General features: G+C 46.3%; 3 protein-coding genes across 6 annotated transcripts in view; 2 read left to right on the top strand and 1 right to left on the bottom strand.

Annotated features, from left to right (window-relative positions):
- Positions 1–211: 211 nt before the first annotated feature.
- On the top strand, positions 212–10,177 carry LOC133379293 (organic solute transporter subunit alpha-like). Its single transcript, XM_061614281.1, has 7 exons — positions 212–294; positions 638–789; positions 3,196–3,269; positions 3,945–4,100; positions 5,279–5,390; positions 7,810–8,062; positions 9,385–10,177. The coding sequence occupies exons 1-7, from the start codon at positions 228–230 to the stop codon at positions 9,810–9,812; spliced, it is 1,242 nt and encodes a 413-aa protein (XP_061470265.1). The 5' UTR covers positions 212–227; the 3' UTR covers positions 9,813–10,177.
- Positions 10,178–10,320: 143 nt separating this feature from the next.
- On the bottom strand, positions 10,321–21,221 carry FTSJ1 (FtsJ RNA 2'-O-methyltransferase 1). Of its 4 annotated transcripts, none has more exons than XM_061614282.1 (11): positions 20,949–21,217; positions 19,718–19,904; positions 17,514–17,583; positions 16,909–17,011; positions 16,702–16,780; positions 16,521–16,573; positions 15,766–15,819; positions 14,754–14,856; positions 14,019–14,102; positions 11,526–11,629; positions 10,321–10,699 (listed from the first exon to the last, which is right to left on the bottom strand). In XM_061614282.1, exons 1-11 carry the CDS (start codon positions 21,096–21,098, stop codon positions 10,478–10,480), a joined length of 1,209 nt encoding a protein of 402 aa, XP_061470266.1. In that variant the 5' UTR covers positions 21,099–21,217; the 3' UTR covers positions 10,321–10,477. The 4 variants fall into 4 exon arrangements, with proteins under 4 accessions (XP_061470266.1, XP_061470270.1, XP_061470269.1 ...); XM_061614286.1 differs by having other exon boundaries at positions 19,718–19,843; positions 20,949–21,038; XM_061614285.1 differs by lacking the exon at positions 20,949–21,217 and adding an exon at positions 19,995–20,076.
- The window catches only part of GPKOW (G-patch domain and KOW motifs), a 20,022-nt gene continuing 14,473 nt past the window's right edge, over positions 21,087–26,635 (top strand). Inside the window, exons 1-2 of the mRNA XM_061614280.1 lie at positions 21,087–21,541; positions 23,855–24,000. Coding sequence (XP_061470264.1) covers positions 21,369–21,541; positions 23,855–24,000 — 319 coding nt within the window. The 5' untranslated portion in view covers positions 21,087–21,368. The remainder of the gene's footprint in view (positions 21,542–23,854; positions 24,001–26,635) is intronic.

Below are 26,635 nucleotides of genomic sequence, written 5' to 3'. Positions count from 1 at the left end.
ATTTGAGCCCTAACCCTATTCCCCTTCTCCAGCACTGACATAGTAGCTGCCCTGGTTTGGGAATCCCTGGCAGGTGAGGAGAGATGGACTTGGCCCTGTTGCCAAGACACCTGCCCTTGTCCTGCGTCAATGATTAATTAAGTGACTAATGATGGGAAAGGAGGAAACTATTGATTTGAGGGTGGGGGGAGGGGACAGGACTTGTGGGGGGGGAGAGAGAGAGAGAAATGGCATGGCCCTTCAACTGTTCTCTCTCCAGCGGCCAGCTCCCTTTGTCATCAGAGATCTTCCAAGGTGAGGATGCGGATGCTATGGAAGGGGTAGAGAACGATGACCAGGATGAGGCTGCAGAGAGGGAATGGTGAAGGATGATGTGAGAGTAGGCAAAGGCAGAGCGACAAGGCTCCGTTTCAGCCTGGGCGGCCCAGAGAATTTAGCCTCAGAATTTGTTTTTGGATAAATATTCAAACATAGTTAAGTAAGAGCAGAGTGCCTTTGATCATGTGCACAGTCCTTTTCCTGCACACTTATCTGGGATCAGGAAGAAAGCCTTCTAGATCAGATTGTTTTTTGCAGTAAACATGGGTGAGGGGCAGCTGCCCCTTTCTTCTGACCCACAACTGTCCCTCTCCTACAGTCATCAAGGCCCAGATCTGGATATTCTTAGTCCCGGTTTTCCTGGGCCTTGTGCAGGTCGGCCTCTTCCTGGAGCAGACAGGCTTCTTCCTGCGCCATGATAACAGCTCCCGCCGCACCAGCCTCTCGCTCTGGATCCTGGGGGTCTATCCGGTAAGAACGGGCTAAGAAACCACACGGTCTTATATCTTCTGTCCCAGCCTCCCTTTCAAAGACTGCAATCCAAAGTAAAGGTCCTAGGATATCCAATTGAGCAACCGCAGTAAAACACATTTAGGATCAGGCTGTGAGTTGGCCACCTAGTCCAAGAAATGCTGCTGCCTGCTGCCTGAAGCTGAAAATCTAAACAACACCCCCTCCATCCCTCTTCCCTTCAATTCACATCTAGTTCACCCCCAAACTCGAGCAACCAGATTCCCTTTGTCATTGTTACTGTAACAAAGTGCATTATTTAAAGCCGCTTGTAAGTGCCAATGTATTCCTTTTAAAAATGCATTGTTGTTATCTGTAATCATCAATACATTAAACAGGGACTTGGAAGGCTGCATTCCCATAGAGGTAATGTGTCAGTAGTAGCTGCATGGCAAAGGTGGGCAGGGTGGGGTGGGGTCAAAAGTGGGCATGGCCACTACACTCACACACAAGCACACCTCATTCATCCTCTCTCTCTCTCTCTCTCTCTCTCTCTCTCACTCACTCTCTCTCTCTCTCTCTCACACACACACACACACCTCAGTGCAGTTTACAATGATGAAAAACTTCCCATTGATGCCAACAACATTTTTCTCAATGGAAGCAGCAGGCATTGGGGGAGTTAGTAGTTAAAAACAAACTTGTTTTAAAATACAATCTATCATATTCTTTGATGCCATGCTAAAACTGCCTGCTGAGGCATCTGTTACATCCTGCCTCAGGGTAGAGTTGGACCTGAACTCAATTTTTCCCCCTGAATGGGTGCCATGCGCAGATGAACTCGCTGCACATGAATGCGGTATTATTACTGTTATTGCACTAATTTTTATTCCACTTACTGTTTCCATATTTGCAGGCCCTGATCCAGCTCTAGCTGTGTACTCACACACATAACAACTCCTTCACACAGATTCATAATTAACTTACTGAGTTGGTGGCAACACATTGTGGTGGCTGTGACATCCTTCCCCAGCACCACCTGTGAAGCTCTCACTTGTGGCTACCAGCAGACAGGAACGTCAGGTTTATTCTTACCCTTTACAGCACTAGCACCGATCTCAAAAGATCCCACTGCTAGGCAGCACCACCCAACTCTCTGTAACCCTTTTAGCCAATAGACTGTGCCTAGTCTCTGCCTGGCTATTCCGATACCTTGTGTCAATGGGTATAGGTAATTTGTAACCCCCCCTGCAGCCCCTTGACTCTGAAGCATACAGCCCTGGGTTTCTCTGTGGGACTGGATACACTTTCCTCCGATCCGCCGCTGCCACCATTCGATACAAACTGTTCAGCCTTGGTTACTTTGCTATTCCCTCTGATACGTGTATCCCAGCTGAAGGAATCAGGCTTTTATTTAACCAAGAAATATTTATTAAGAATTAGAAATAACAAGATTACTTAAGGAATGTTTCACAAGCATATGGTTTCATCTATATTCTGTTATGTACTTGACTTCTTACTAATTGCCTCAGAACTCCGACTCACTCTCAACAACAACAGCCTCCAAACACCACCTCACAGTCACCACCTCAATTCACCACCAAACCTCCACCAAACCTCCACCCTGATTCAACTGTCAGTCTTCCATTTATACTCCCAGCCATTCAAATGCTCAGCCAATCATCCATCATTCTACAGCCCATGTACTCCCCCTCCTCTCTCACTCCACTTACCATATGTCTTATATATAACCAGCACTTACCATATTTACAATATAAGCAGGAACATCACAGTGGCATCCAGGGACTTAGATGGAGGCTTAGTCAACAGCTACTAGCCATGATAGCGGAATGGAACTTCCATATTTAGTGGCAGCACAATTCTCTCTATTTCCAATGTTCAGGGGCAAGTGTCAGTGGTTAATATAGCTAAAATGGCGCCACCTCCTGCACGGGAGGGAGGTATCAGCAGGCTTGGAGGGATCCTAAGATTTGCAGAACTACAAATATATATATATTCAGGGAGAAAAAAGCTAACCCAATGAGGACTGACCATGCTCAATGGCCATGGAATGGAATTTCCTGGAGAAGGACAATGAACAGGAATACTCCCCCCAACCCACCAACAGAGCAACATTTCATTCACTTGTAGCACTGAATACTGGTTGCTGGGAGTGGGGGAGCAAAAGCAGGAGAGAGTGATTGCCTTCATGCCCCACATATTGATATCCTTTGCTGGATTGGGGTGGCAATCACTAAATGGGATTAGAATTTCCTCCATGTGAAGTAATGCAGATTAAGTCATCCAGAAAGAAGGGCATAAACTGGTGTACACAACCTATGATTGTAGGTTGTTTAGGGACAAATTGCAATTCAAACCAGGTGCAAAGCTTTAATATCCTTCCTCACCCATCTCCTTGTCAAACAGGTGTTCAGCCTCACTTCCCTCATCGGTTTGTTCATCCCTCGTGCTTCCTTCGTCTGTAACTTTGTGGCCTCCATGTGAGTTTCTTTGGATTGGGTTAAAGTGGGATGGGGGGAAGGAATGGCATTAAATTTCTGTTGGATGAACATTTATTCTGTGGGAATTACAGTCAGAAAGATCTGGGGCTACCAGTGTGGCATTGCTATTATATAAAAAAAATCTACAGGATGCAGCTAGAGTTGCCACTGTGCATGTTTGTTTCTAGATTCCTTTGATATTCTTATCCCATTTACTGTCTGTCTCTACTGGCCATTGGGTCACTTTCCATCACTCCAGATATAGCTGCACTTGGGCACAACCATACTAAATTGTAAACCTCTAGAGCACGATTTATCTCTTTGGACGTTGTTTACACTGGAACTGTGGAATAACATCCTGGATGTTCATACCAACTTTCATTCTCCCCATCTCAATCTTCACAAGGATTACGCGACTGTCTTTTACAGTCCCCCCCTTCAAAATGAAAGTGGATGTGTAGAACTGTGTTCAGAACATGCGTGTCAAATTTCAGCCCAATGTCTCAGTGGGGATATTGTGTATCATACAAACAAATGGAAAGGCAAAAAAGTGCATTAAGCCCCAGGTCTCACTTTGCCAAATCAACAAGTTCTCCTTAGCTCCATCATGTTCTCCACCACCAGGCTGGTCCTGCAGATGCATTTTATGTCACGCTGCTATTCCTCCTCCTGCAGCTACCACTCCATCACCCTCTGGAAATTCCTTGCACTGATCCGAGATTTCTTTGGTGGTTCAGACCGAATGTTCCAGCGGCTGGAGGGGCAGCGTGTTTCTCCAAACCCTTTCCCCTGTTGCTGCTGTTGCTGCCTTCCTGAGATTGCTGCCAACCGGTAAGGGTCTGTCTTTCAGCCAGGTCAGAGCTGGCCCTGCACATTAAAGCGAGCCAGCCTCCTTTCTCCTCTCCGCTAAAATCATTTTTCTCTCTCCAGCAGCTTGTGCAAAGTTTCCTCATCCCCTCCTTCTTCTCTTTCCCTTTGTGTCGCATGCTTAGTTAATGAAGCTACAGGCAAGGACTTGTGGATTTGTTTTTCTTTCTGTATAGTGCACTCATTATTTCTGTATGATGCCTAGCACACAATAAATGATGCTGATTCCCTATGATACCACCTTCTTAAGGTCTTACATTGGCATGTACACACACACATGCACACTCATTTTATGCAACAACTTCAACCTTCTAGTCCTTCACATTAAAACTCCTAATATGTTCTTTACTGTATTTCCTCCCTTATCTTTATGGCTCTGTAAACTCTTGTGTTTTTAAACAAATTATATATATGACCAGGCTGAATCAGTTGACCTCTAAAAATTATACAAATTAGCATACATTTTCTTATTTTGCATAATTTATTCTGCTCTTCCTATTTAAGTGTCTTGTTTTCCTATACAGTATGTATTCCTTATGCTGCTCTTTTAGTTTTAGATTTTTAATGAGTCTAATGTATATGTAATTTAAAGATGGTTCTTGACAATTGTTGTTTTACTGTAATTTTGTTTATAATTTTATTGAGTTGCTTTGAGACGATTTATGGTCTTGAGAAGTGGCACAGAAGTCACTAAAATAATAATAAATAACACTAGGATGGAGCTAGCTGAGCACTGCTCCTCCATCTCCAGCCCTTTAATCCCCCTCTTTAATCCCCGGGGTTCCATCAGGAATTGCCTGCTCAATCAAGGTTATATTTACAATCTTAAGGGCTACAAATTTATTTTTAAAAAAAAACAAAATGTGAAATTGTCAAGATCCTTAATTCTGTTTGTCATTCTCCTCCCCTCTGTTCTTCACTCTACAAAACATGGCCATGGTGCAACCCATCAGTTGAACACTAGTGCCCTGGCACACTGTTGATGCTCAGTCAATGTCAGATAGTAGCAGCTCTAACTACAATGCTCTGTAATCATTTGGCAGAAGCCCTACACTACAGGATAATTAGTGAACCCATACTTACTTCTTCTCCTGTCTACACCATGGCACACCACTCTTTCATCTACTTCCTCCCTCCTGCAGAACAAACTTGCGATGCATGACGCTGGCTGTGTATCAGCTCTCTCTCATCCGGACCATCCTCTTTTTCGTCACCCTTATCCTCTGGACTGATGAGAAATATGACTATGGTGATGTGAGTGATTCTGGTCCTGGAATTCATAGGCAATGGGCAGAGGCAGGGAATTAATGCACACTTAGGGCATTCCCATTAAGCACAGGATAGGCATGTGGTATCCCCATTGATGCTGCAGGCTGGACACTTTCCTCGGGGAAAGTGACAGGTGACAGTTGCCTGTTCCCCTTGAATGTTGGGCTGATGATAAATGTTTCCATTGGATTGAGCTGAGTGGGACCTGAGCTTTGTGGTCCATCACTGAGTAATAAAGCTGATCTTAATGATAGCCAGGGCTGTGGCAGCAAATCAAATTGCTGTGCCAAGGTACACCAAATTCTGCATGCATTATATAAGCATGGATTATTTATATTGGTCTGCATAATTTAGTCTGCATTTTAAAATAATGTTATGCAGTTTATCTTTCTTATTCAGCAGGCCCTCTGGTTTCTGAGATTTCAGCAACATTGTCTAATATGTATCTTAATGACAATAAGGACTAGAAAGTTACTTTAACCCCTCCTCCCCAAGATAATAAAAAAACACCAGATTTGTGTCATATATACTTTAATATTTATTTTTAAAAATTGTATCCTGACTTTCCAGATCTTTTCAAGGTGGCTAATAAAAACCTGAATTATAAAACAAAACACATTGCTATTAAATAAAACAAATTATAACAAATTGTATTGGATCGTAATTGCTGTGAAGGACTGATTGAAAAGCAGGATATAAATATAGGATTGAATCCAATTCTGCTGTTCTGCTTGCGCAACAGACTTCTGTTCTCACAATGGACCTCCCCCACTCTCTCCCGTACACTCTCAAAATCTTTTTTCAGAGGGTTGGAAGACCCTTCAGAGCAGATTTTGGGATCCATGGGGAGAGGACAGGGAAGTCATGCTGTGTGGGTAGAACTCCCCTTGTGCAGTGTTGGATATAACCCATAATCAATCAATGAGCAGCATAAAAATTATCTCAACTGAACTTCCTCCTGACAGGCCTTTCCTAAACCTCAGGAGGAACACAAATGAACCTCATCCGAGAATCAGGGCCAACACGGAAAAGGCCCTGTTCTGTGTCCCAGAGAACCTCACCCTATGAGCAAGAGGCATAGGGCCATGTCCCAGGCCATGAAGGACATTTAATAACACCAACAGCTTGAATTGGGCCTGGAAGCTCATCATCAGCCAATGTAGCTAGTGCAAAACTGATTGCTCCTGTCTGTCTGTGCCTGTTAACAGTCAGGGTGTGGCATTTTACACTAGCTGCAGCATCCAAACAGTGTTCAAGGGCAGCCCTATGTAGAGTGCTTTACAGTCATCAATCATGCAGCTTTTCTATACTGCCATGCAATCCCAGCATACAAACAGCCCTAGGTGATAGATTTCATATATTTTTTGGATAAAGTTATATTTGTGGAACTGCAACTACACAGACTTTGCATAATAATAGGCATTCTATGACTGACATTCCATTTGCTGCTAGAGGAAGATCTTGTTTAACTACCGTTTGGGGTGTATATCAATGGCTTCCTTTAAGAAGTTTTGGCTGAACTTTGGCAGCATTTTATTTGGATGACGGCTGGGAGACAAGGTTGGTATTGGTGGATGTTAACATGAAAAAGGCCTATTAGATTGGGACCCACTGGGCCAAACCTGAAAAATAGTAATTGGGCAACTATTAGTTGGTGTCAGTTAAAATAGCTCATCAGGACTTTCTAAAAAAATAATATTCCACAGCCCCAGAAGTGAAAGCTGGCAAGCAGCCCCCAATTCAAATAAGTCTCAGATGCAAATTGCCAAGGGTAGGAACTCAACAGAAGCAAGCATGTTTAGGTAATTATAATGGTGTAGTGGTTAAGGTGTTGGACTACAACCTGGGTGACCTTGGGCCAGTCACTGCCTCTCAGACTCAGAGGAAGGCAATGGTAAACTCCCTCTGAATACCGCTTACCATGAAAACCCTATTCATAGGGTCGCCATAAGTCAGAATCTACTTGAAGGCAGTCCATTTCATTTTCAATGTTACATTGGTTGACAGGCAGAGAGAGCACCATAGGGACACTCTTGGATAATGTAAGTTTAGCCACCCACCATTCTGGCCCAGACCACGTCTGAATTCCCACAGATGGAAATATATTAGGCATATTCTCTAGGGCTGGGGTCACTAGCTATAATGACTAGAGTAATGAGTAGCTTTGAACAATATTCTTTGGAGCCTCCAAGACAAAACTTGTGCAGCAACATCTAGGCCTTTGGAATTGCCTCTTGCTCACTTTGCTGACACCCCCCCACCCCGTAGACTTCTATCCGAGAGTCCTGCCCTGATGGAGCCATTCAAATGTCTGGACATTGAGCCAAAATGTGTATAGCGGGGAGTTATGTCTGAGGAGAGTCATAGCAAGCAGCATCTCAATTGTTTATCCCTTTTCCCGCAGGTGGGCTACACCAACCCCAATTCCTACGTCACTGCCATCGTAGCCATCTCCTCTTTCCTTTCCTTCTATGGCTATCTGCTCTTCTACAAAGCCACCAAGCCAGCACTTACCGGCTACAGCTTGCGCTCCAAATTTGTCTGCATCATCTTGGTGCTAGTCCTCTGTGGCCTGCAGAGTGGGATCCTGGAGACCATGGGGGCAGTGGGTGCCATCCCTTGCAGCCCACCCCTCTCCCCTGTCACCCGCTCCCAAGGTAAGCTGCTTTTATGAGGCAAGTAGTCTGTAGCAGGGGGCATTTATTGTGACTGGCTGACTGGTACAGCTGGGCAGCTGCTCTGCCAAATCCCGGATCCCAAACTGAATCAGGCTGATTTGGCCGGGGTGGGTTGAGGCAGCCCTGGGGCCATTGAAATGGAAATGGTCTGCCTTCAAGTCAATCCTGACTTATGGCAACCCTGTGAATAGGGTTTTCATGGTAAGCAGTATTCAGAGGGGGTTTACCATTGTCTTCCTCTGAGTCTGAGAGGCAGTGACTGGCCCAAGGTCACCCAGTGAGCTTCATGGCTATGTGGGGATTCGAACCCTGGTCTCCCAGGTCGTAGTCCAGCATCTTAACCACTACACCACACTGGCTCCATACTGGCCACTGAGGGATGTCAAAAGGGGGGGGCAGTCAGGCAACAAGATGATGTTAGGAGATGCAGTTCCCACCCACACCCAACTGCATGTTTAGCAATCATTTAAAACCCTAATTAAACACTGTGCAAGACTCCAATTCGGTTCAGGGTCCAGATTGTCACAAGTTGGATTGGGACTACTCTCAAGCACCAGATCGGGCTCTTAACTGGATGGGGGGGGGGAGTGCACAGCCCTGACTAGCAGGCACCTTACTCTCTGATGCCATCTCAGCGGCGATTGCCTTTCTTGCTGTCTCACACTGGAGAGGTTCCATGGCTCCTCTTGGAGTTGGGGTCTCTCAGGTGAAAGAGATGGAAACATCTAGCTCCTTGCAGTGCTGGCTCTTCGCCAAGGCGAGTAGTTTGGTCCAGCCTTTGCCAGCCTGGGGCCCTCCAGGTGTCTTGGACTGTAACTCCCAACCGTGCTTACTGGGGCTGATGGGAGTTACAGACCAAAACAGCTGGAGGGCACCAGGTTAGCGAAGGCTGGTCTGGTTTAAACATCTAAGGCAGGTGTGGGGAACCTCTGGCCCTCCAGATGTTACTGAACTACATCATCACTGGCTATGCTTACTACAGCTGATCTGTGGCTCAGCAACATTTGGAGGGCAAACAGCTGCCCCTACCCAATCTAAGAGGCAAGACGCAATCTCTTATGGAGGCCAGAAAGCCAAGCTGAAGTCATATAGAAAAGCAGCCCAGGAAGCAGAATTTCACATCCACTATCATATTTTATGCTGTCTGCATTTCTGTGGAATCAAGGCATATGCACGATCCTTTCTGTAGAGGGTATTTTTTAAATCTGTATTTATTGGACAGGATTTATACACTGCTTAGTCATCAGTGCCTCTAAGCAGTTCCTGCAGAGGGCACTCTAATTTTGCTTTCACCTCTCCAGTGATCTATTACTATTCGCTGGCTGTCGAGATGTTCTTTATTGGCATATTTGCCCATTACTCTTTCCGAAGAGCTGAGCCACAACTGGACACTCAGCGGGTCACCCGCCATCGAGCTTCCCAGACGGAGGGGCCCTTCTCTGGACACTGCACCCCTGGAGACGATGCATCCATTGAGGGAGCAAACCCCGGCTACCTCTGTGAGGAAGCATTGTGCACAATTGAGCATTCCCCACTGGATTGGTTTGATTTCATTGTGGGGGGACCTACAGACAGACAGCAGCAGAACTGGAGCCTAGACAGCCTGAGGATGGAGGGATGTAAGGCAAGCTTGTCACATCATAAAATCGGGGCTGAATCACCATCAACTGGAATCCAAGTTCAAGCCCAGGTGGCCAAAGGTGAAGCCGATGGGGTGACTGTTGTGTAACCCACAATCCCCAGGAAACACCCCCCCAATAGCAACACCTGCATTCTGAGGCCTATTGACCTGAGGAACAAAGGACAAAGAGGACCACAACAACAACCTCCATGCTTGGGAGTGGGGGAGAGAGGTATAGCACAAGGAATGGCATGATGGGGCAGTTCAGTCCACCTCCGTCAAGTGCTGACTGTTCGATTAAAGATGATTAGTGCACAGTATGTCTAAGACCAGAATAATCAAAACGGGGAAGGACATCCACTACATGGGGGTTGGGAAATAGTATGCATTCATTAAACTAAGATTAATCATTTCTAGAGCACTTTTCAGTGTACGTAACACTTACAGCTATCTTCTCTCATTTGTTCTAACAACCTCATTGTGAAGTGCGCTAGGCCAAGAGAGACCTCTCTTTAACCCAAGGCTGCCCCTTGGCAACTGAACAGAAAATTTGAACCCGAGAAGGGGTTTTTCCTCAATAAAACACTCCAGGCCACTTACTACACAGAAAAAAAGCTTTGAACAAGTAACCAGACTTTATGAAAAGCAATGCAACTTTGGCTAGGGATAAAACAGGAAATCCTATACTATACAATACAAGGAAACCAAGAAGAATTAAATGAAAAGTCCTTCCAGCCAACAGAGGGCCAGTGTGCATGCCTTCAGCTTTTATATCACATCGACAGTTCTTCCATGACCTTGGCCTCTAGAGGAAGGCACACAGCCCCCTGCTCTTGCTGCTGTGGAGGCTCGCAGGGGGCGGTTTCCTGCTGAGGTTGGGGCATTTGCTCCTTGGTGAGGAGATTGTGTTTCTTTAAGAAGCAGGCCTCTTCGTAGGGAGGGCGGATGGGAGGCTGAGTGGGGGGTACATAAGTATATTTCTTCTCAGGATCCAGCTAATCAAATGGGAAAGAGAGAGCCTTAAATCAGATGATCCAGTTGCCTGCCCGAGTTTAAGCACAACTTCCTCAACCATCAGGATCCCTTTTGTCAATCTTCCTTCTCCCATGCAAATGGGCACCATCATTTTCCACACTGCAGTCGCTGGGTTGTATCTAATGCAATGCTAGACCTACTTAGAGTAGACCCACTGAAATTAATAGACATGGCTAACTTGGGTCCATTCATTTCAATAGGTCTATTCTGAGTAGGGCTTGTGTTGAATACAATCCTTTATTCTGCCAGTTTCAAGTTCTCTTGCCAATAGCTGCACAGCCCCAGGGCCTTTGAACTGGCAGCTCTGGTATGTGGGTACCTCAGGTTTTGCACCAACTGGTGAAAGGAGGTACTTGCTACCAGTCATGATGGCCATGTTCTACCTCCGCTGTTGGAGGCAGTATTGCCCCTGAATACCAGTTGCTGGGAACCACAGGTGTGGAGAGTGCTACTGCACTCTGGTCCTGCTCGTGGGCTTCAGGGCATCTGTTTGTGACAACAGGATGCTGAACTAGATAGGCCTTGATCCAGCAGGCCTCCTGTTATGTTCTTAGTGCCAGCAGTGCAGATGGCCAGAGGGGGATATTGCAGCTACCAATTCAGCAAGGTTCAGGGGCATAGAAAGGGGCCCATAGGACACCACCTGGTTTTCAAAAGCTGCTTACTGTGTGTGGTCTGCCCCCTCAAAGCAAAGGAACTCTGGGACAGACTGAGCCATTCTTGAACTACCCAATCCCACTTGCTTCCAGACTCACCAGCTGCAACCAGAGGTTCATGCAGCCTTACCTGTAAAGGGTACGTCCGGTCGGAATCGTAAGCACTCAGATCTCCACAAGCCAGGAAGGGGACAATGACCCGATTAGGGCCCTCCAACTGGTTAAAATCCACATCTGTATTGGGGAAGGTTTGGTTAAGTGCTGATTGCAAGGAGACGAATTTGGGGGGAGGCGGGTACAACCTGTTCACATTTTTAGATATGATGCTACACCAGCAATCCATGTCCAAGAAACTGTAGTGCACACTGAAGTGACATTCATTCACACATCAGACTTCACTTATAGCACGTGTACTGAAAAAGGTTAGGTGCCACTGATGTAGGGACTTCAACAAAGATTTCCCCCTGCCCACAGAAAACTACATTTACAGTATTTGGGGGAGGGGGAAGAGCCACATTCCAATTGGCCTAAATTTGTACTGCAAATGTGCTCGTAATACTCAGTTCTCTCCATTTCATTCTGTGAACAGGAAGCTTGTAGAGTCTTACTGTTAGGTTACTGAAACAATCATCTATGAGGAAATGGCACACACAACCTGGGGAACAATCTGTCTCCATGACAGCAGTAGACAGATAATTGTCCTCTCACTCATGAAAAACGGTGTCTAAGCAAGTGAACAGTTGGTCTATTCTCTTCTCCCTCTTGGGAAGTAGATATTCAACTGCATCACCTATGTAGCATCCCAAGGAATCCACATCCTGTCTGTGTTTGAACATCTGGCTAAGTATTTTCTGAATTAATCTTTGATGCCTCCAAAGCCAGAGATTTGCTGAAGGTTAAGTGGCACTAGGATGGACTTGGTTAGCCAACAGCCTCTGGAGAGAGGCAGACAATAGATTTTCAGAGACTTTTGTATTTTAAAAAAGGACATGATCAGATAGACTCAGGCTACAATCCTAACCCCACTTACCCTGGGAGTAAGCAATACAGTAGGGCTTACTTCTGAGTAGATGTGGCTAGGAGTGCACAGAAACTCTTCTAATCTTTTGGGCCCTGGATTTCACACCATCCACAGCCCTACTCAGGCAACCTTCTCCTCACGCAACGACTGGAAAGCAAAAACAAACACTAGCTGGTTGTGCTCCCTTCCTGCAGACTTTCTCCTCCAACGTATGGTGGGTGGCAGGGCCAGGCACAGGAGTGAGTGAGAAGGGGCTGCAGCCAGCCAGCCAGCCCGCCAGCCCATCCTTGTGCTCCCTAATGTGGTTCTAATCACATGGTAGAATTGAATGTCCAAGTAGGGCTCACATAACCAGTGTTTTGTACCACTCAGATCAGAGTTGGGGAACCTTTTTTGGACTGACAGGCCAGATCTTAATCTTCCCCATCCTATGGGCTAGCTTTGACAGGTAGTGGGACTCCCAACCTGTCTGTCATCTGATGTCATAATGACAGCAGGTGATTGACAGGTGGGTTATCCCACTCAGTGGGCAAAGTTGGCCCATGGGGGGGCAGGGGAGAGATCACCCAACAGCTGATGGGCATGGAGTTCAGTCATGCTTTTTGCAGTGTTTGGGTGCACCAGTGTCTTCCCTGAGAGGAACTCACCCACACTTGAACCAAGCAGGACTGAAGTCCCTGCGCATCAGCTATGGGGCAGGGAGTTCAATCCTGCTTTCTACAGGAAGCAGCCACACCAGCAGTTGATCAAGCTGCATCTCTATCTACCCCACACATGAAATCTGACCTGGCAGGTGGGTATGTTTTTGGAGAAAACGCCCTGGCTGGCCAATGGAGATTCAGATAATACAAAGATCAATCATTTATGTTTTCTGTCCCACTGTATTATAGCATAACAACAAACCAGCAAAGCTAGGACGATTTGTGTTATGACTCATAGTTTTAGTTGTGAATACTCACAGTACTTATTTTGCACATGTTTAAGCTTCAGCTGAATTGTAGCAGGCTCTGTATTTGTGTTTCTTTATCACTGGACTGGACTGTTTAATATTTCTCCCCTCTGCAACCATGTGTCTGATGACAGGGACTCCAGTCCATGAAAGCTGACGCCTTCATACATTTGCTAATCTGCCAAGTTGCCACAAGGCACTTTTGTTTCATTCTTTCATTTTTCATTCTTTTGTTACCCAAAATTCTCATGATCATACTAGATTAAAATGGAGGTTTTCCCTAGATAATTTTAAGATCCAGAACTTACAGAAGACTTGTATTTTATTGCCTATGCTACAGGGCCTGCCTGGTCTCAAGGCACTGACCCTACAGACAGGAAACATATCCAGCTTCTAACTCCAGAGTCCCTGCTCAGGGATTGCCAAGAAAAAGAGAGGGAGCTCAGCAGTGGAAGCCCAAGTCACTGCTTATCTGCCAGCAACAGCAACAGACCAAGACCCATCATTCACAATCCCCCTGCAGGCAGCTTGCATACACCCCTTCTCCCTCCATGCCTTCCTGCCTCTGCTCTCAAATCATCCACTTTCCTGCCGAGCATCCGACAGCACAACAGGATCCTCAGAAGCATCCCTTCCCCTTCATGGTTCCTTACCGTAACAGTGATCCAGCAAGGGATTGGACATGTTTGGCACATAGCCCTCAGGGGGGCTGTAGTTTTGGCAAACAACAAAGGCCTCTGGAAGGATGGAAAGGGGATAAAAAGCTTTTGAGGTCACTGCTCTGGCATCCTGTACTAACATAAACGCTCCCAACCCCTTGCTGTTTCCCCAATTTAGTTAGGTTATCAAGCCCCATGAAGAGCAGGCTGTGCCCAATCCCCCCCTCATCTCCATAAAGAAAAGCTACTTTTTGTACCAAAACCATTGGGGAGGGGCCACGGCTCAGTGACAGAGCACATGCTTTGCCCACAAAAGCCCCCAAGTTCAATTCCTGGCATCTCCAGATAGGGCTGGGAAAGACCCTTCTCTGAAACCCTGGAGAGCCACTGCAAGTCAGCATTGACAACACAGAGCTAGTAGGAACAATGATCTCACTGGTATAAGACAGCTTCCCATGTTCCTATAAATATAAAAGCCAATTCCCAGGCTTCCATCACATACTAGCATGACCAAGAACCAGCATCCTCTGAGTACCAGAATCTTTTCACAACTGCCTGTTTACATTCAAGCATTCCCCTGCAATCATGACAACTAGAAATATGGATTATTAATTTTTTGCTGCTTGAAATTCTAGTAATTCTACGCAAGCTGTAGATTCTGTCACATTTTGTGCAGATTTCCCCTAGCTACAAATGACCTGGCTTCCAAGAAGCTGTTCAGTCACTCACCAATGCTGGAGTTGCGGCTACTTCGGGGTTTGGCGCACGTCACAACAGGGAAGAAAAGCCGCAGCTGGGAATACAGAAGGGTGATGTCCTTCCCTCGGAATATCTGAGACAGGAAAGCAAAATGCCATCATCTCGCTTGGATGAGCCACATTCTTATGTCGCATCGCCGAGGCTGCAGATAGCGAAGCAGGTGCAGAGAAGTCCTCCATCAATGGGAGCTGGTTAAGGAGGCTGACCCCCGAGAGGTCACGGGGACACTGATCCCAACAGCATCAAATGCCAAGAGGGAACAAGTCAAGGGCACTCCCAAAACATACTTGGCATACAGCAAGCATCCAAACTCAGTGACTCTGATAATACTGGGAGTGAACCCAAGTCCTCCACTCTAAGATCCTACCAACACGACATCCTGCCTCCCTCAGTGTGTCAGTAGAAGGTACAACAGGAGGCTTTCCAACACCCCGGAGAATCAGACTGCAAATCAGAGTGTTGCCTCTTTAAGATCTCTCCATCTATTCTAGCAACAGTGGAGCAGAGCTGAGAGCTGATCCAGCTGCAATCCTTAAGGCAGGGATGGGAAACGTGTGGCCCTCCAGATGTTGCTGGACTACAGCTTCCATCTACCTTGACCATTGGACATGCTGGCTGGGGCTGGGAGGACTCCAACAACACTTGGAGGACTCCCTGCCCCTTGCCTTAAGGGTTCAAGTTGAACTCTCACATTCGCTGGATGCACGTCCAAGCTACCTTCCTGCTGTCTTGAAGAGCCTCCTCGCCCACTGCCAACCTAGGAAAATTGCACTGAGTGCAGCTGAATGTCTCAGTAGGTTCATGAACTGAATATACCCACTGAGTCTCCATCCTATTTGCTGCGGCACCACAGAGGGTAGGCTCAGGTAAAAACAGCAGGGTGGCTGTTTTGATGAGGTGGTGAGCCTGCAGCAGCCTTGACCTGGCTACAACCGAAGGGGCACTGCCTACTAACTCTTCTCTGATCACCTGTGGCACTCACCTTTGCTACAAACGTCCCTCCCTTCTTTAGCACATGTGTTGTGATGTTCAGGGCCTGGAAGACGCAGAAGGAAAGGTAGATGATTACGTTTTTTTGGCACAGTGATGCAGCAGGTGGGGAACAGCGTCAGCAGTGTCCCACAATTTGGGCAGGAAGGGAAACATGGGTTAAAGAAGAAGGGGTTTGCTACAGTCCTGGTTTTTTTTCTCTCCGCCAGCAAGGGCCCAGTACTTGTAAGGTAGTGGTTCCCCCACCCTTAGTGGGCCATTTTGACTGGTGGGCAGGGTCCACCTTGAAGGCAGCACCCATTGGCTGATTGGTGGTGACAGCAAGCCTCCCTTGCCAATGCACAATTGGGAGCATCCTTGAAGACTCTCAGTTGTGCATTGGCAGCTGCGTCTCCACCTGCCCCTCACCAAATGTCATGAATGATGCCAGATGTGGGACAGGTGGACGTGGCTTGGGGGAAAATGGTCTTGCAGACCAAGCTGGGACCCTGCAGCAGTTGCACCCTCACCACTGGAGGGGCATGAAGGCTAGCCTGCCCAGCCCCCTCCCCTTTAAATCTGGAGTTCATATCAAACTTCCAGATCTGCTGCACTCACTCATCCTGGGCAACTTTCTGCTGAGGGTGACCACCAGGTTATTCCATTAGTGTAAAGCCCCAACAGCATCCCTTTTAGTTGGGTTAAGACCATTACACATTGGGGATGGTGGGGTGGTGGTGGTGGTGGAGAACACCAGGAGATACTCACAGCGAGCAGTAGTTGGGCCTGAATGTACTCATCTATGTCATGGAGTCCAGTCACTGCAATACAAAAAGAATTACATATCCAGGTTAATACAGGCAGCGTTCCTCTTATTTCTTGTAAAGCTAATGTGGACCAGCAGAAGTCCCTGTTCCCCAATGAGGCTGGTAGCCTGTTTCCCGCCTACCATCAGGGGCTCCATCACACACCACCAGGTCAGCCGGCTGCCCCTCAAAATGGCAAATGATCTCCTTGGCTGTAGAGACCTGGAAACAGAGAGATAAGCAAAGAGGCTGTTGGCTGGGTAGGCCTCAACATCTTCAGCTCAGCACGTGGTGGAGGTCAGACCCAGCCAGGGCTGACTGCATCCCAGGCTGCACTAGGTAGCACATACCTTGGTAATGTCCCCCTGGATTTGGATGACACCAGGCAATGGAGCCATGGCTTGCAAATCTACAGCCACTATTTTGACATCTGAGTTTTTAGCGTCTTCTCCTCTGTGGGGGAAAAAGAAACAAACAAAAATGAGGATGAATGTCCCTTTCTCCTTTGGGGCAGGAGTGGGTATATGGTAGATCAGAATATACTGGTAGATCTCTGGGTAAGCTACAGTAGATCAGCAAGGATTTCTGATTCCCAATTGCCTAACAATAGCAACAGCTAAAAGTATTTTACCCTCTGAATTAAGTTGCTGAGAAAGAACACTGGGGGAGGGGGAACCAGGAGTGGACTTTTCTGTGTGTGGAAGGACTTGCAAACTTGATTCTGGAACTTAGCACATATTCCTGGACTGAACATGCGCTCAGAGGCATCCTGCCCTTAATTTTCAGTGTATGTCCATCCTGCTAAGCCACAATTTTGCATCTTGCTCTGGCTGATGGAGCAAAAGGTTCAAATAAAAAAACACAGTAAATCCCACAAGCCTGAAGTCTGCCCAGCCCTGCCTCAGGGGGCTGCAACTCACTATACACACTTCAGTCAAGTTGTTTGCTTGCTTACTTGAGCTTTCGGCTTAAAACCTGGCTCCAGCTCCCAGGAGCTGCACAGAGATCCACAGCCCTGGAGACACCTGAGAAGGACAAGAGAAAATCAGGTAGCACCACTACAAAGGGACTGCAAAGAGGACTAGGAAGCAGAACTTCTGGATTGCCTTCCTGACAAAGATAATCGGGATGATTTGTACAACGGGAGGGCTTCAGCTTTTCTGAAAGCCACATCTGGAGTGCTGGCCTCTGCACCCTAGATACAGTGCCTTGCAAAAGTAATCAGACCCCTGACCAATGTTCCCATATTACTAAATTACAAATGGTACATTGTAATTTTGTTCTGTATGATATTTTATTTTGAAACACTGAAACTCAAAATCAATTACTGTAAGGTGACATGGGTTTTATGTTGGGAAATGTTTGTAAGAAACATAAAAAACTGAAATATGTTGCTTGCATAAGTTTTCAACCCCCTCACATTAATATTTGGTACAGCCACCTTTCGCTGCACTAACAGCTTTAAATCTCTTGGGGCAGGTATGTACCAGCTTTGCACAAAGTGTAGGAAGGATTTTGGCCCATTCTTCTTGGCAGATTCACTCCAGGTTGTTCAGATTGGTTGGACATTACTTGTGGACCACAATTTTCAAAGAGCACCACAGATTCCCAATTGGATTGAGACCAGGACTTTGACTGGGCCATTGTAGGATATTCACCTTTTTGTTCTTGAGCTACTCCAAGGTTGCTTTGGCTTTGTGCGTGGGATCACTGTCCTGCTGAAAAGTGACTTTCCTCCCAAGCATCACTTTTTTAGTGGACTGAAGCAGGTTCTCTTGCAGTATTTCCCTGTGTTTTGCTCCATCCATTCTTCCTTCAGTTTTAACAAGATGCCCAGTCCCTGCTGATGAGAAGCATCCCAACAGCATGATGCTGCCACCACCATGCTTCACTGTAGGGATGCTGTGTCTTGAGGCATGGACACTGTTAGATTTGCGCCACACGTAGCACTTTGAGTTTTGGCCAAAAAGCTCTATCTTGGTCTTTTCTTTTCCCACATCGCAGCTGGGGCACTCTCATGCTTTCTGGCAAACTCCAGACGTGCTTTCAGATGGTGCTTTTTGAGTAACATCTTCTTTCTTGCCACCCTCCCATACAGGCCAGTGTTGTTCAGAGCTTGATATGGTTGACTGGTGCACCATTACTCCACTCCCAACCACTGATTGTTGGCCTCTCTGTGGCTTCTCTCATAAGTCTCCATCTTGTTTGAGCGTTGTTTGAGCACTGAGTTTTGAGGCACGGCCTTTTCTTGGCAGTGCCTGGGTGGTGTGATACAGCTTCCACTTCCTGATTATTGATCCAACTGGGATATCCAAACACTTGGATATTCTTTTGTATCCTTTTCTTAATCTATGCATTTGTATTTCATTATCTCTCACTTCTGTAGAATGCTCTTTGGTCTTCATTTTCCTTCAGATCCATAGCCTGACCATGATCCTTCAACAGCAGGCGTTTTATCCTGACAATGTGACAGCAACTTTAATGGTTCACAGGTGGAGGCCAGTGGTAAGGTAACTGTGTCCTCGATAGGGCAATTTCTTTCATCTGTGTAAACTGGGAGCTTCCACAGCACAGTTGAATACTTATGCAAGCAACATATGTTTCTTACAAACATTTCCCAACATCAAACCAATGTCACCTTACAATAATTGATTTTGAATTTCAGTGTTTCAAAATAAAGTATCACACAGAACGAAATTACAGTGTAGCATTTGTAATTCAGTAACATGAGCATTGGTCAGGGGTCTGATTACTTTTGCAAGGCACTGTATTTGTGGTGTCTCAGTGGTGCGCAAACAGCACTGTGCACATGTTCAGAGGCAATGTCTCTGATTAACCTGCCAATTCAGTTGCAAAACCCCCAGCCAACATGATGTGAATGACACAAGTTCCAAAGCCTAAAAAGGTATGAAGGGACTAGCCTGCAGGTTAGCTAAATCCTGTTCTTTGTTGCAGTAGTATCTCCCAACAAAACAGGATTAATATCATCTAGTAAAGGAGCTATTTGCTGGAAGGCAGGAGGTACCAAAGCAAAAAACATTAATATTCCACTTTACAGGTTCTGGAGCTAAAGATAGGTTTGAGGGTTCAGTGTTTATTCAAGCCCTCCAGTGAGGGAACAAAAAGCGATGTAATGTGGAAGTGTGTTTTTTGACTCACCTTGAAACAAATGATATTCCTCATCCAGTTGCAGAAGTTTGAATGCGCTGCGGGCTCGCCATCCCTCTTCTTTGGCCAGGCGGTAGTAAATGTCACGCTTGTCCTTGGAGGAACGTCCCATCCTCCCTAAGTTGACAGGTACCAGATTCGAGTAAGGAATTGGTCTATTACTTGCTTTGCCACTGTGCTAGAAACAAATGGGGGAAGGTGTTTCCTGAGGCACCTTGAGGCCAAACCATTTAGGGCTTAACAGAGAATAACAGCGCTGTGAATTTACCTTGAGAAATGCATTCTGCATATTTTACTTGTGCTTTCTGAAATCCTGGAGGGCTGCTTCCAGTCTAGATAGATCAAGGGTCTGACTTAATGTAAAGCAGCTCCCTACATTTGTATGTTATTATTTCCATGTTCTTCTTCTTTCCCAGGACTGGGTGCTAGTACAGTGAAAAGGCTCCAGAGTGGAGACCTAGCTAAATCTTGACTTCTTCTTGGTTACTTCATCCTATGCATTCCCATGTTGTCCAAGGTCATTATCATAAACAGAAAATGAAGTAGTAAGCTCTTTTATCTGCACCATTTTGGAATATAGGTGGAGGCTCATGAATGTATGCTCCTCCATATTAGTAGTAATAGTAGTAGTAATAATAATAATAATTTTTCAAAAGTAAAAATCCCTTGGGCAGAGAAACATGGTAAGTCAAGGTGGAAGGTTCCAGTCTAGCTTCTTCCTCGACATTCCACATTTCTATGTTCAGGGTATTTAGCAATCCATCACACGAGCCCCCAAATGATTACAAGTACTAGATGTGAGAAAAATCACTGGCATCTAAAGCCATTCACCAGCATGGATTCATAATAAAATGTTGCCTTCTACAGGAGCTTGATGTCTTAACAGGCAAAAATCAACAGGTGAAGGCTTTCCTTGTATAGAGAGATGCACCGATGGAATAAAGCATCGCCATTAAATGTTTGCCGATCCTACAACCATTAACAGCGCAGTCTCTGGGTCCAAAAGGAGCCTTACATTGGCTGTCCTAAACAGACATCCAATCCTGTCAACTGGAGCACACCGAGACTCATGCGCAGTCATCTTTGCGTATTGAAGTAGAGCGCCTGCGCAAAACTGCCTTTCATCTCATGTTCCATCACAGCAAATACATGTGTCGCAATGTAACCAGCTCGTATAGCGTGATAATGGCCCTTTCCCCTTGGAAATAACCCCCCCAAATACCTGAGGCAACTCGCGCGATACAAGCGGTCCTTGATTTTCTTCATAAGCCTGTTTGGGAGAGTTAAAGAAGAGTACTACCACACACGAAGCGATACTCTGCGTTACGCATGCGCACAGGGTATATAGCTCTTCTGGGTCGATGTGGCACATGCGTGGTTTCGACACCAGTCGTTTCACAGATCACCGCGCTGTTGCCCTGTGAGAATCAGCGCAATGCTCTACAGAAGTTGAAATATTTCTGACCCGATTTGCTGGGAACCGCGACGCTGTACCGCGTTGAGCGACGGGAGTTGTAGTCATTTTGCGCGCTTGCTTTCTAAAGCTCAATGAGAAGAGGAGGGGCTTGAGAACTTCGTCTCCCATGATACCCAACAAAAGACACTGACGGAAGAGAGGGTGGGACAAGGAAGTGAAAGGAAGATGGCGGAGGATGCCGAGAAGCCAGTAGGAGCCCCGGCTGCTCCGGTGTCGTTCGGTTTCACCCGAACAACTGGGCGGAGGCGGTTTCTTTTCGTGACAGGGCAGGATGGTAGCGGCGAAGCAAAACAGGAGCCTGATTTCCTCTCCGCCATCGAGGGGCGGGAATTGCAAAGGTATGGGGTCCGCCGCGCATGCTGGAGGTGGAGGCGGCTTAGGCGGCAATCCAGTACACACTTATATGGGAGTAAGTCCCATTGAACCCAATAGAACTTACTTCTGAGTAGACATGCATTGGATTGCAGCCTTAATCGCCCATTTCGGCGGTTGGTTTGAGCGTGAACGCCGAGAGGCTCCTTCCGCTGTGGCTTTTTCCAGTACAGGGACATGTAGGTCCCTGGTGGGGAGGCTCTTCCGTGTCCAGGGCTGAGGCCCAGTTCTCTCAGCCAAAGTAGTAAACTTCTGTCTGAGTAAGATGCACCACTTCCGACTCGATATATTTTTTAAAATCCTTGTACGTAGAAAGCGAGCCTGTTAGGGAGATGGAGTTCAAACTTAGCTTTCTCCTTTGGATGGTATTATTTTATTTTAATTTTATTTTATTAAATTTCTATACCACCCCATAGCCGAAGCTCTCTGGGCAGTGTACAAACTAAAACTTCCATCTACAATTAAAACACATACTTAAACAATTTTAAAACTGCATCCAAATTTCAAAATTAAACATTTTAAGACAGACAAAAACACATATTAAAATACTAAATACTAAATACTAAAATGCTAAAATGCCTGGGAGAAGAGGAAAGTTTTAACCTGGCGCCGAAAGGATAGTAAAGTTGGCGCCAGGCGTGCCTCGTCAGGAAGATCATTCCACAATTCGGGGGCCACCACTGAGAAGGCCCTCTTTCTTGTTGTCATCCTCTGAGCCTCCCTCTGAGGAGGCACCCGGAGGAGGGCCTTCGATGTTGAGCGCAGTGTACGGGTAGGTTCATATCGGGAGAGGCGTTCCATCAGGTAGTGTGGTCCCAAGCCGTGTAGTTTTCTTTGGGGAGAAATGTTACAGGGGTTTGGTTTTTGTAGAGGATCATTCAGTCATGCGACTTCCTGCCTGGTGTGGCACATCCCAGACCCAGCATCACTGCTTAAGTGAGGAATAGGGCAAAATCAGGGATGGGAAATTTGTGCCCTCTATGTTTCCACCAACTCCCACCATCCCTGATTGTTGGCCATCCTGGCTGAGGCTTATGAAAACTGGAGTCCAAGAACATCTGAAGAGGCACAGGTTCCCCATCCCTGTCATAGATGCTGCACAAAACATCCCAAAGGTTAACTTGCAACCCAGTGTCCCGTCAGAAATACAGATGCAATACAGACATAGAGATGAAAGTGAAAGGCATCCTTCGTGTTGCAGGAATGTTCCTTAGTAAAGAGTGACTGTTAAGCTTATGGTCAATGCAACAGCATTTATTGCCTGTCATATCAGCAAGTGGAAGTAGATGCATGAAAGCAAAAGAGGTTTAAAGATGTTCTCAAAGCTAATCTAAAAAAATGTAACATGAGCATCAAGAACAGGAAAGCTTTGGCCCATGAGCGTCCCAATTGGAGGTCGGCCATTATCAAAGGTGCTATGTACTTTGAAGAAGCACGAGTACAGGGCGAAAGGGACAAACGAGCTAAGCGGAAGGCAGATCAAGCAAATCTTCATCGTGACCATCTTCCATCTGGAAACCTATGTCCTCACTGTGGGAGGCTGTGTAGATCCAGAATTGGTCTCCACAGTCACTTACGGACCCACTGTTAAAGACCTTACCCTGGAAGACAATCTTACTCGGCCACGGGTAATCGCCAATGAATGAATGCTCTTGTAGTTAGTCATTTGCATGGAATTGGTAACCATTTCTTTCTACTTAGCCTTTCTTGCAATGCATGTGAAATAATTTGAACAAGTTTGAGGGCTTGTAAAGTTGTTGTTGTCGTCCAAAGCTGCTGTGTGCTTGTGATGCCACAAAGTACCAGGCTTCTCTATTTGCTGCGTTAGATTGTTTTGGCCAGGCCACACCCACCTGTCCATTATTTGACATTGTAGGATGTCGCGCGTTGGACTGGTTGCAAACAGTGCCAAATGCAGAAGGAAGAATTAGGGCTGCATTTTAAGTCATATGATGTCAGATGATTGATAGGTGGGTGACCTTGCCCATCTGGACAAGTGGTGGGTTGTGGTGGGTTGGCCACTTGTGAGGATCTGGCTCTACAGTTGATCCCCTTCCCCACTCTGATGAAGACTGTGAATTGGTAGGCTTGGGCCTACTAATATGTTTTGTTCAGAGTAATTTTCTTTGAATTCCATTTATTCCACTCAGTATGTAATCAGGGCACCAGTTGTGTGATGGAGTGACCTTGTCAAAATTTTTTCCCCATTGTACTTTGCTTTTCTTGTATGGGTAGACACGCCCTCTCTATGGTCTTAATTGGCATATGCTCCTCCACAGTGTTCGGCCAGCCGCACAGCCGAAAGAGCTTGTAATTCCACTGATACAGAAGAACAAATGGAAGAAGCCAGAAGACCCTGCATCCCTCCAGGAGCAGGAGGGGAACAACTGTGTGGAGGCACAAGCAGTCAGAGAGCTCATTGAAGGTGAGCACTCCCTCCTCCTCCTGCTCCTCTTCTATCCTTAAGAACAAGAGCTGATTGGGTCCAGAGAGCCACCTATAGAAAGGGGCAGGGACTTTCCTACCCCCTCCCCAAGTGTGGTGGTCTGTGGCATGGCAGGCAGAGAGAGATGTTATGTTAATGTTTATTTATACCCCGCCTTTCGGCCAAACTGCCCTCAAGGCAGTTTACAGAAAAAGTAAACACAAATATAAAATTACATCAACAAGGCAATACATCAAGAAAGCAATACATTGTACAAAAAATTAAATTAAATAGCAAATAACATTAATTAAGAAAAAATATCCAGGAAAGATCAGAGAGACACCTTCTGTGTATGGAGCAGAAGATGCCTCTGCTCAGCCTTTCATGATTTTTCCCTCACCCCCCTGTGCCATAGTCAACTCTGTTCAGTAGGATCCCATGAGCCTCAAGGGAGCATTTTCGGGCAGGGCAGCACTCTGAGGGCTGGCAGGGAGAGGAGGAGGAGGTGGGAAAATCAACATCCGCCCACCCCTTTCTGTAGGTGGAATCTCTGGATTCGACCCATTCATTGTTTTTCCCCTATTGGCTGTCACAGTAACCAGACTCTGGTTGCTTACCTTTGAGGCTCTGGAGGCATAAATCATTGTCTTGTCTGAACTGGAAAGAAAGGGTCCTTGTCAGCAGAATTGATGAAAAGTACTTTTGGCCACCATTGCAACATGGAGGTTCAGGAGCACTCCAAGACTATGACGCTGAGATTGATTGCTGATTCTTATCTGGTGGTGACTCTATTTTATTCCCACTCATCCCAAAGCCTGTTGACCCATGCTCTCCTCTTAGGTTCTGCTTCCTCCTCTGGTTATCCAGTTCCTGTCTTTTCTCTGTTTTTCTTGTTAAGTGCATCAGTCCGTCTACTCCGCTTCTTCCCTCTTCCTCGTGTTTTTGATACCCATTTCCCTTTATGCTTCCCATCCTCTCCATGCAAACACCAAGAGCCTAATTGGGTGACCTCCTTCTCTGCACCAGTCAAGTATTTTACTTGTAATATCTTTAATCACATACCCCTCCCTTTCACACCAGGCCCTTCTTTTTCCTTTGAGGGTGCACAAAGATCTTGCTGAGAGTTGGAGTCATTCTCAGGGTTATGGTGATTGCACATGGGTAGCATAACAATGCACAACTTAGTTCATGTTTGTACCTTGGCACTAACCTACTGTGAATACTAGTTGCTCCCAGGTGAGCACATGAATGACCAACTAGACAACTGCTACTAATACTACTAAGTTGACAAAAGGGGAAAAAAACCAAGTCTCTGAGTGATGTTGGACTCCAGCTCCCACCAATCCCAGCCAGCATGGCCAAGGTCAAGGATGATGGGAGTTGTAGTCCAGCCATTTTTGGAGGGCACCAGGTTGGCTACTCCCGATGAGAGATACAAAGGGTGCATGCAGTATGACATGACAGATTGTCTGCTACTTCATACCTGATGCTTAAGGCACGAATGGGGAACCTTCAGCTCTCCAGATATTCCAGGCTACAAGTCCCACCATCCCTGACTATTGGCCATAGTGACTATGGCTGATGGCAGTTGTAGTCTTGCCACAGCTGGAGGGCCACAGATTCGCTTAGACAGAAACTTTTTAGGGCCAAGATAAAACCCCAAAAGGGCAGGGGAGAGAAGGTTGGGCAGTGGAAGCAAGAGGTGAGCAAACCACCCTGGGAAATTTATTTATATTTATTTATTAATTAAGCTTATAAACCGCCCGACTAGCAATAGCTCTCTGGGCGGTGAACAAAGTACAGTAAAATCATAATACAATACCACAGGACATAAAAACAATCAAAAATCAATTACAACAATTTGTATAAATTTAAATTAAACTAAATTAAAATGCTTCGGTGAAAAGAAAGGTTTTCACTTGGCGCCGAAAAGAAAACAGCGTTGGCGCCAAGCGCACCTCCACAGGGAGACTGTTCCACAATTCGGGGGCCACCACCGAGAAGGCCCTAGATCTTGTCACCACCCTCCGGGCCTCCCTATGAGTCGGGGCCCGGAGGAGGGCCTTCGTTGTGGAACGTAGTGTACGGGCCGGTTCATATCGGGAGAGGCGTTCCAACAGGTATCGTGGCCCTGCGCCGTATAAGGCTTTATAGGTTAATACCAACACTTTGAATCTAGCCCGGAAGCTTATTGGCAGCCAGTGCAAGCAAGCCAGAACAGGTGTTATGTGCTCGGACCACTTGGTCCTTGTTAGCAGTCTGGCTGCCGCATTTTGCACTAGCTGTAGCTTCCGAACAGTCTTCAAAGGTAGCCCTACATAGAGCGCATTGCAGTAGTCTAAGCGTGAGGTTACTAGAGCATGTACCACTGATGTAAGGTCCTCTTTACTCAAATAGGGGCGTAGCTGGGCTACCAACTGAAGTTGGTAGAACGCATTCCTTGCCACCGAGGCTACTTGAGCCTCAAGTGAGAGGGAAGAGTCAAAAAGGACTCCCAGACTACGAACCTGCGCCTTTGGGGGGAGTGTAACCCCATCCAGGACAGGGTATATATCCACCATCCGATCAGAGAAACCATCCACCAACAGCATCTCAGTCTTGTCTGGATTGACCTTGGATATATTGTGACTGTGCT

This window comes from Rhineura floridana, chromosome 3, assembly GCF_030035675.1.
Source record: "Rhineura floridana isolate rRhiFlo1 chromosome 3, rRhiFlo1.hap2, whole genome shotgun sequence".
NCBI lineage: Eukaryota > Metazoa > Chordata > Lepidosauria > Squamata > Rhineuridae > Rhineura > Rhineura floridana.
Note: the sequence above shows the minus strand (reverse complement) of the source record. Positions and strands in the feature narration are given on the sequence as shown.